Source organism: Mytilus trossulus, chromosome 14 (assembly GCF_036588685.1).
Source record: "Mytilus trossulus isolate FHL-02 chromosome 14, PNRI_Mtr1.1.1.hap1, whole genome shotgun sequence".
In the NCBI taxonomy this organism is placed as follows: domain Eukaryota; kingdom Metazoa; phylum Mollusca; class Bivalvia; order Mytilida; family Mytilidae; genus Mytilus; species Mytilus trossulus.
This window is the reverse complement of record NC_086386.1, coordinates 38,694,848-38,705,000: the sequence shown is the minus strand read 5'-3', so window position 1 is coordinate 38,705,000 and position 10,153 is coordinate 38,694,848. Positions and strand designations below refer to the sequence as shown.

The following is a 10,153-nucleotide window of genomic DNA, read 5'->3' as shown; positions in this document are numbered from 1 at the left end:
GTACCAAAGTTTCATTTTCTCTTCCAGATTTCAGATGATGCAGCAGAAAACAAATATCAATATCAACTACTACCTGTCAAAACAAAAAGGGTATGCAAATTGTATGTAGATAATCTCTCTAATCCCTCAAATCAGCAATTGAATGGTTTGTTTGAAACTGCTGAATTGGATGAAATAACGCGTCAACATGAGGATGGTTTGTTTGCAGAACTACTAAATAGCTGCTTGTTAAGTCGAAAAATGTAAATTTGATACTTTTTGATAATGTAACGCTAAAACACTGCATTGTGGATGGATGGCCCCGATGAAGCCTTGCACATATATTCAACAAATGCAGAGGTTGATAACTTTAACAAGGAGATGATAATGAAGCGATGTAAAGAATCAAAACTTATTCAAGCACAATACTTCCAAAACGTACGGATAATTTACTCTGAAAAAGTCCATTGTACAAAGTCAGATGTATGTCTTCCAATATCTATTCTTTTAGCCGCGGGAGCTATAGAAATGCTTATCAAGAAAGATTGATTGATTGTTGGTTGCTTAACGTCCAGTGGCAAATATATCAAGAAAGAAGACACCGCAGATGATTTAGTGAATGGTGTAATGGGAACAGTTATATCTATCAAAGACTTCTCGCCTGACTCCCTCCTAAGTACCATTTACATTCACTTCGACAATGAAAGAGTAGGACGAAATGCAAAGGTACAAAAAATCAAAGTGGAAAACGCTGTGTTGGATTGAGACCTTCAAGTGAAGGCATTCCTTTTAACAATTGTGTACGAAAACAGTTTCTATTAAAGTTAGCCTGGGCTTGTACAAAGTTCAGGGATTAACAGTTGATGAATGCGTTGATGATCTGAATAAATGTTTACATACACATGCTCAATTGGAGTGACAATATGGTCAAGCATATGTTGCTCTTAGCAGAGTTACCTCAAACATGTCAAAATCTGGTCTACATATTAAAAGCATAGACACTAAAAAATGTACAAGAAAATATTTTGTGATCCTGATATTGTAAAGGTTTTTTTTTTAGAAAGGAACAGTTTTTGCTTGACATCGATGATGTAGCAGGGGAACCTACACAATCTTTTCAAATAATGTATCACAACATTCAAGGTTTACAGACTCATGCAGAAGATTTGAAACATAATCCAGACTTAAGAAAGGCTGATTATATTTGTCTAACTGAAACCTTGGCTATTCAAGAACTCATTTGCTTTGAAATGTTGGGATATGATGGTTTTCTTTTGTCCAGATCTCTAGCTTTCGATGATGACAATTCTTATTATCCATCTTTAAAGGAATGCAACATGATGGTGTATGTGTTTTTTACAAGCTTTATTTAAAAACTAAAATATGCAACTTGACCTCAAACTTAGAATGTATTGTTTTCAAGGTATCAAGTAAACATATTTTAGTTGCTACTGTATACAGAACTCAAAAGTATAATCCAGGAAATGTTTTAGAGATATTAATATATAAGTTAAAAGACTTATCAGAAACAAATGTTGTAATCGGTGATTTCAATCAAGATAGTTTGAAAAGTGGTTGTACAGTTTATTTTATGTCATGTCATCTAAAGGCTTCATACAGCTTGTTAATATTCCAACAACAGAGAGTGGGATTCCTTTTGAGCATGTGTATGAAAAAGGATGTCTTGATACACAGATTGCTATTATTCCAGCATAGTACAGCTATCACGAGGCACTGAAAACATTTATTCCATATGACTGAAATAAGCAAGAGAAAAACATATGTAAAACCAACAGAGCCATCAATATGAACAGTATTTAACAAATGTTAGTTTTAAATTTGATTTAAAGAATAACCTCATTTTTTATGAGAATTTCCATCCATCGCAAAGAGAAAAAAATCATAATGAAATTCGATGAAATCAAGTACAGTGTAGGTATCAACAACATGTCGGCATACAAGACTACGGGAAAGTTAACGTGTGAACAGGACAGATTGTACCTGATTTATATCTGCTTCTGTGATTTCGATCATCAGTGGTGTTTATAAATTGTGAAAAATTTCTTGATATTGTCAATATTATAAACCTGATTATTCACAGAACAGGCGTTGTCCTTATTTGTGGAATTAATTCGTCTATTAAATGAACAATAATGAAGTCAAGCAAGAAGGGAAAAAAATATAATTTACACATACTTGTCAACTTAAACAAACGACCTTTCATTACTGCAGAATACCTATAGCTGGACAGACTGTGACAAAAAGTTCAAATGCCGACAAGTTAGAAGATTTCACCATTTCAGCAAGCACACGAAGATGCAGTTCCCATGTTTTCACTGTGACGAGGTCTTTCAAAGATATTCGTCAAAGAAAACCCAAGGAATGATGAACGAGGTTAATCTTAACTGGATACAACAGAGGTTCAATATATTACTACATACATCATAACAGTTATCTTCATAACATTGAGAACTTGTCAGGTGGCACCAAAGTTTCAGTTTCTCGTCCAGATTCCAGATGATGCAGCAGAAAGCAGAAACAAGTATCGACCAAAAGGTTAGTTACGTATATGTTCCAGAATCATTTTTTATAAATCGTACAGAATACTTGATATTTAATGTGACTCGTGATATATTTAGGGAATGTTAAAAGATCATGTTTCACTTCTGAGCCATCTACCGGATTATATGTGTAATTTCCTCATATGTTTTTATTCTTTTGTTGTACAAGATGATATAAAATTTTATATACAATTCAAATATATTTTTTTCAGAACCATGACAGCTCAACTTTCATTCAGTGGGACAAAGAGAGGCATAATAAAGTTTGACGACGTCAAGTTCAGTGTTGGCATCAATAATCTGTCAGCATATAAAAGTACTGGGAAGTTTGTGGTTGAGAAGGAGGAAATTAACAAGATAGCAGCACTTCTACTGGAGCAATCTGCATAAGATTGAAAAAAGATGATTTATTATTTTAATTTAAACAATATAATACAAACCTGTTAGTGAACATCCTGTATTAGCCCATGGGCCATTGCACCTTTTTTCTGCCTTTTTCTGCATTGGCCCTGTTCGAAGAGCAATTTTAAATCTTGAGGAACGTTTTCAGTATTGCACATGCTGATTTATCCGTATTAGGGTTTTTTCCATATCATTTAATAAATATATGCATTTAAAACTTTTAAAAAGAAGTAATAAGTACCTTTTTTAAAGAAATCTTCTCTTAAATAATTATTGTTTAGTAATTAACATCAACTTTTACATGTTTAATGTTGACACTCTATAATAGTATTAACGTAGAATTACTAACTCCTTATACATTTAAGGTTTATTGGTATATATATATGTTTATTTTACTTGAAAGTATAATATCATTTGAAGATAAGTGTGTTGTTTCTTAATTACATCATTATCATCACATATTCACTTTGTAATATATCAAATATGGAACTATTCCATTTCAGACGAATGTGAAGTTAATTGAGAGTGCAGATGTTACAGGTCATGAAGAAACTATTAAGAAAATCATGCAAAATACTCAAAAAGAAATCAGCCCTGTATATTTTTTAACCAGAAAGGTGATGCCTTTGTTGTTTTCCCGTGCTGACCTAGCAAATTCACGAGGCAGGGACTAACAATCTCAAAAAGGTGGAGACTGCAGATCTACTCTAGATAAAACCAGAGTGAAAATAGCCAAAGTTAGCTGTTATTTTATATTTTTTGTCAAATTAGAAATAATAAGACATGTTAAGGTTCTACACATAGTTGATCTTTGTAACCTCCGTCCGGTGACAAGACAAAAAAGGCAACGTACGAGTGTATACTTAAATTTGTACGAGGAATAAGCCAACATGATTGCTTTTCGAGTAACGTCTGAGCGATTAGCATTTTGGATTAAAAGCCTAAAGGTATTATATTATAATCACTTTGGAAAATTACCCCAATATAACTTTTTCAGAATCATATTAGAGTGCTGTAACATCACTATCCCTGGTCAGAGAAATGGTTGGGCACCCATGTTATACTCCTGGCAATTTATGGTGACATGTATATGTTTTCCTTTAAGTTACTTGGTGGAGAGGTGTCTCATTGACAATCATACTGCATCCCTTTAATTTCATATTAACGGTTCTTTATATAACTGCTTAACTGGATTATCTTGTCTTAACAGTAACTTCCTTATTTTAATTTTATTATGCAATACATGATATCGGCCTTGAAAGTTAATGTTTTTAACAGTCAGGAAAGCAGTTACCAAATCTATTTGGCAGTATTTTCCTTTATGCAAATACTTTGACATATTTATCAAAAGTTTGGGTATACAAGAGGCTAAATCTTAAGATTTTTAGCCTCTTGTTAATATTGTGCCAACCTTCAAATTGATATTTAGACAAACCACAATTTTTAAGAATAAGAATTAAGTTTTATATATATTTCTAGTACCTTCCTATTCTTACTTCTGAGTCAGTACAAAAAAAAATAACAAGAATAGATGCATAATGCAATTTATTTCGCTAATTTACCTCTATGTACAGAGTCTGATTTACGCCACATGCTCCTCGTCAGTTCGTGTTAAAATACATACAACAATATTTCTCCAAACGTAAGTTATTTTGACGTTGCTATTACTCCGAAATTTTATTCCTCAAGGAAGTATTTAAATGTGTGGGTATACTAGTGAAAGTCATGCACCCCCTCATGAGCATGCTCAGTTTTTTTGTTGTTTTTTAATGATTAAAACTTTATATACATACATCAATGGGTATATACGTGCCTATAAATAGAAACACATGAAATACACAACTGTGAGAGTGTGGATTAATCAGTACAAAAATTAATTCATTTGATACTCAAATACAAATGTAGAGTACCTATCAATGTAATTTTAAAACTATTCCGTATGTACGTAATATGATGTTTAAAATATAAACAAAACGATGAAAATATACGCAACATTTCGTTAGACAAACTAGCTTTAACTGGCGTGCACATATCCAGGTGATATCGGATGTAGATTACAAGAAAAGTTTGTAGCTCAATGTACATGTTGCACGTAATTTAACTACCTCATAAATAATTTATAATTTGAATGAATAGATTTCAAGATTATTTGCAAAATTGGTGGTTAGAGTTTGCAACGTATATTGGCCAATATTATGGTATTATTGCGTAACAATTTTCATATTGGCTTAGTTATAGGTCCGAGGGTACCATATTGGCCTGAGGCGAAGCCGAAGGCCAATATGGCTGCCCGAGGACCTATAACTAAGCCAATATGAAAATTGTTACGCAATGATACCTTTATTAATTAACCAGTCCAATATGAACTCTAGCCGGGCCAATATGAAGATTGAAAATAGTGTGAAAATCTGACATTCAGGACTTCAATAGTAGTGATTTGAATATGTATCAATGAAAATTGAGGATTTTAATCAAAACAATAAAATAGTAACAATTTTATTAAATAATCAACAGTAAATAAACACAACAAGTAAAAAACATGTTTTTATCTAGTTTTCAGATTAAAGCTCTTGGCTGCAGTTTATAGTATTCTTTCTTTCCCCTGAGTATATGTTAATATTGCAAACACCACCTGTTATAGTTGGTCATTGGGTTGTCGTGTTTGTTAGCAGTTTGATTATTTGTATTTGATACATTTGCATTTAAATTATTATGAACTAATGTATTTGAGTTTGAAAGTTCACAAGGTTCCTCTGAATCTGATGTCGTCTGTAAATCTGAGTTCGGCAACATTACCTTAGATATTGTGTGAGAAGCTTGTTGCTGTTGTTCAATAGACGGTACTGAATAATGAGTTAAGGTACTAATGCCTTTCCAGCCTCCTAATTGAGCAACTTCATTGGCAGGTCTACCATTTTGAAGTAGTGTGGTAGCAAAAGTTTTACGTCCCGAATGATTAACCTTTCTTCCTTGAAGATCTCCTTTTTCTGCCATATTTTTTACCATTTTACCTAATTTATCTTTGCCTATGGTTTGGCGAGTGTACCATATTTCCTCATGTTTATTATCTAAAGGCCTCAAATAAAATCTTTGTTCATCAGTTAATGTGTCTTGAGGTCTATGCCGTTTGTATTCCTTGTAAACATGAATAGGGCAATTACTTCCTCCTTCCCCGAAAATCTTTGGCGTAATATCCCGGAAATCCCTGCTTTTTGCTCCGCTACGGGTTTTGGTGCTTCTTTCTGAAAAAAGTATGCTTATGTCAATATTGAAAGAAGAATTATCCTTCCTGTCTGTACAAAACTTTCACTTTTATATAACAAAAAACATGTATTGCATAGTAAATAAGATTTGTTTTGATTAATATAAAACAATGGTTAATATCCTTAAAAGCACAAATTACCAACTTTTGTCAGGACTGTTGTACATGTACATCCATTATCCACAGAAGTATATATTCTGTGATTTCTAAAAGATTTAAAATATCAACTATTTAAATGATGGAAATCATAACATAATCTCACCATTAAATTCCAAATACTCCTTTCCATCAGATGTAGCTTTTAACTTGACATCTCCCCATGTCATGTTAACATGGTCTTGTCGACCTCGTAGACCAAAGTATGTTGCATTATTTAAAAACACAGCATTCAGTAATGCATCAGGGTTTTCTGGAAAAAGAAAAAAAAAGAACTTAACTAAAATACATTTATCTTAATGTAAATATCCAACTTAAAATAGTATGTAAAGGACAAATACTGTATCAAAATGCAAAAGACCTCTGGAGACACTCTCATTGTTCATGAGCTTATGTGTATTTTAAACATTTTTTATTAGAACAACCATTTAATAATCAGGGATGGATAGAGGGCGACAAGGAAATAAAATAATTTGTTTGCCACAAGGTTAGAAAAATGTTTAATTAAAAGTTACTGACTGACACGCTGGAATACAACATTTTTTTTAAACTTACGTGTTCCAATAACGCCTTTCTCCCTCAAGATTTGGATTTCCTCAGTCGTCAAAGGTTCAGCTCTGTTTGGCTTACTGCCCTTGCCCAATGACTTTAATGCCTTTCGCTTCGCTTCTAATACCCGTCTTGTGTGGTTGAACTCAGGATCCTTTTTAATACTGAAACATTAAAGAAAAGATATGCATAATATCTGACATGTAATTTTTGTATGTACATGTTTTATACTTATAGCAAAGAGAAACCAAGGAATATTCATTGTACACAAGCTTAAGATCATCAAAACCACATTGACCCAGATGATATATATAGTTTTTACCAAAAATATGACACAAGGCTAAAATTAAAATATTGGCACTGAATATTCGAGTCATAATGCTTGACAGAATAATGCAAAGGCTATCATGCTATATCAAGACAAGGGAGTTGCATGTCTCACAGATATCAAATAATCTACATGAAAATAATCGTACCTTATACTACTTTTTGAGTCCTTCAAATGTCTATCCAAGCTGTTGAACATAGAGGATAAAGAGTCAGGCTCATATTCGTCACCATTTTTCTTCAGGACTCCAAGAAAAAATCTTGATAACAGACTGTCCAAGTCTTTGGCAGGTATTTCCACTGAATCACGCATTTCTCCAACAGATATGAAAAAATCCACCATCACTTTCAAGTCACTCTTTGTTTTAGTTTTTGTGTTCTTGTTAACACTTAAAGCTAGAAAAGAGTCAGTGTCTTCATCAGTGACAGAGCGAAACCTCTTGCTACTCGAGCTATTTTCTTTGTCTGATTCGTCAATCTCATGATTCTGTGCATTTTCAATGTCCTGCAGAATTTCATTTGGGAAGTTGAAATTCGCTGAATCAACTTCTTCCAGAATCAAATTTCCTTCCCCATTGACATCCGCGAGATTTCTCTTGATGTACTCTGCCTCCCTATTAGATAAATCGTCGGTAGTGAAAATAGTCTTCAACTAACGCATCCATCGCATCATCTATATTTTGTATAGAGCTATTGCTCCATCGTTTTGTTGTCATTTTCTCCTGTCAGACGACACTAGCCGTAGTTCTCTAGAGTTATCGGGATTTCAACCGATTAGTCTAGAGCTAATCGAATATGCTAATATTGGGCTTGCTAAACCCGGGCCAATACGGAAAAATCCGTATTGGCCTTATAGGACAAAATTATCGATTTGGCAGTTTTACTCGTATTTAGTCAAATAAGCTCTAGTTAAGTAACGTGAGGAGCTTTCTCTACTCCTTCTCGTCGATAGGCTGCAAGATGCATACCGAGCATGAAAGTTTGTAATGTTAATTTGGTCTGTGAAGATAAGTCAAGAAGATGCCATTCTGTCATTTTGCAGACTTTAAATTATTTATAGAGGAAAAATTGTCAGAGAAATGGAGTGATCCCGATATTGATCAAGGGGTGACTGGGGTATAGAAAAATGGTCACTTGGTCTTGTTCCGACCGGCAGTAAAACGCTTGCCGAAGTGGGGCGTCCGTTTGGCTGTGCGGGATATATCAAGTTCGCAGTCACGTCCGGTCAGAAGGGTGACGTTAAATCAGATGTCTCGTGTAAAGAGGATCTCTATAGCATTTTCCTTGATCTGGTTTTTTTTCTTACTTTGAATTTTTGACATAAACATGTGGGTGGTTGTGGAATTGCCATATCTATATGAGCTGCTGATGCTGGGGGAGTTGGGTCGTTTTCAAGCCTTTTTTCCGTTGTCTTTCTTTATTCTTAACCTCCATCGCCTTCTTTTACTTCTTTGATCTTTCAGACATCTCGTTTATCAGTTTAACCATACCAACTTTTTTGTAGTCATGATACCGCTTTCTTACCTTTGCACTGAAGGCCTCTAAGCTGTCTTGGTCTCCTTTTAATTTTTCCTTAAAACTTTTTTCTTTCTTTCACTGTTAGACCAATTTTACCTTCCGTAGCTAGTTTATATTACAGCTGGAATGATAAAGCATAAAAATTACAGATTTTTGTGAAAAAGATGAATTTACTATTTCACATTGTTTTTTGTCTCTTATCATGCATTTATTAAGGTAAGATATTTACACATTATATTATTCAAAACAATGCAGCAAAGTTAAACCGTGTTTTATATATACCGTATATATATCGCGTCGGGTTTATTTCTCGATTTAATGACAAAATGGGTTCCCAAAATTTGGTGAATCAGCTCTCTGTTTCTTGTCTGTCATTCACTTAGATAATATTTAAGTACACCTTGCTTGACATAAACGACAAATTTATAGCTGTTTAGATAAGTTTGTTTTAAAAACAAGAGTGCACACGCTGGAATGTCTCGCCTCCTTTACTGATTATTGATATTACGTTGATAGTCCTAAGTATAAAGCTCTATTAAAAACTGAGAAATAAACTTAAACCAATAACCAAGATAACTTAACAAAGACCAATGAATCATGAAATGAGGTCGAGGTCAAGTGAAAACTATCTGAGAGGCATGAGGACCTTGCAAGGTACGCACGTACCATATATAATTATCCTATTACTTATAAGATTGATTGATTGTTGGTTGCTTAACGTCCAGTGGCAAATATTTCATGCATATTCAGGACGAGAACAAGTTAACAATAAATACAATAGGTAGGTTGTTATAATAGAGGATGATGGTCGGGGAAATTTGGACTGCCACTGGAAAATGAGGGTATATAGGATAGAGACAGAAATTTTGCCTTGCAACAGGCCACCTACGGACCCCTCAAAGAGTTGTTGCAAGGGTTCTTAACGTGCAAAGAGCGTGGCACTCTCTTTACACGAGGCATCGGATTTAACGTCCCCCTTCTGACCGGACGTGACTGCGAACTTGATACATCCCGCACAGCCAAACGGACGTCCCAATTCGGCAAGCGTTTTACTGCCGGTCTGGAGAAGACCAAATGACCATATTTCTATACCCCAGTCACCCTTGGGGTTTATTACTTATAAGAGAGAATTCAACATTACAAAAAAATCTGAACTTTTTTTTCAAGTGGTCACTGCACCATGAAAATGAGGTCAATGACATTTGACATGTGACTGACGCAAACTTCGTAACATGAGGCATCTATATACAAAGTATGAAGCGTCCAGGTCTTCCACCTTCTGAAATATAGCTTTTAAAAAGTTGGCTAACACCGCCGTCGCCGGATCACATCCCCTATGCCGAGCTTTCTGCAACAAAAGTTGCAGGCTCGACAAAAACTGTCTTAAACAATAAAATGT

The 10,153-nt window shown here is 34.3% G+C and overlaps 1 protein-coding gene across 1 annotated transcript; it reads right to left on the bottom strand.

Annotated features, from left to right (window-relative positions):
- Positions 1–5,555: 5,555 nt before the first annotated feature.
- LOC134697731 (zinc finger MYM-type protein 2-like) lies at positions 5,556–8,271 on the bottom strand. Its single transcript, XM_063560016.1, has 5 exons — positions 8,155–8,271; positions 7,386–7,888; positions 6,916–7,073; positions 6,467–6,613; positions 5,556–6,184 (listed from the first exon to the last, which is right to left on the bottom strand). The coding sequence occupies exons 1-5, from the start codon at positions 8,269–8,271 to the stop codon at positions 5,556–5,558; spliced, it is 1,554 nt and encodes a 517-aa protein (XP_063416086.1).
- Positions 8,272–10,153: the final 1,882 nt, after the last annotated feature.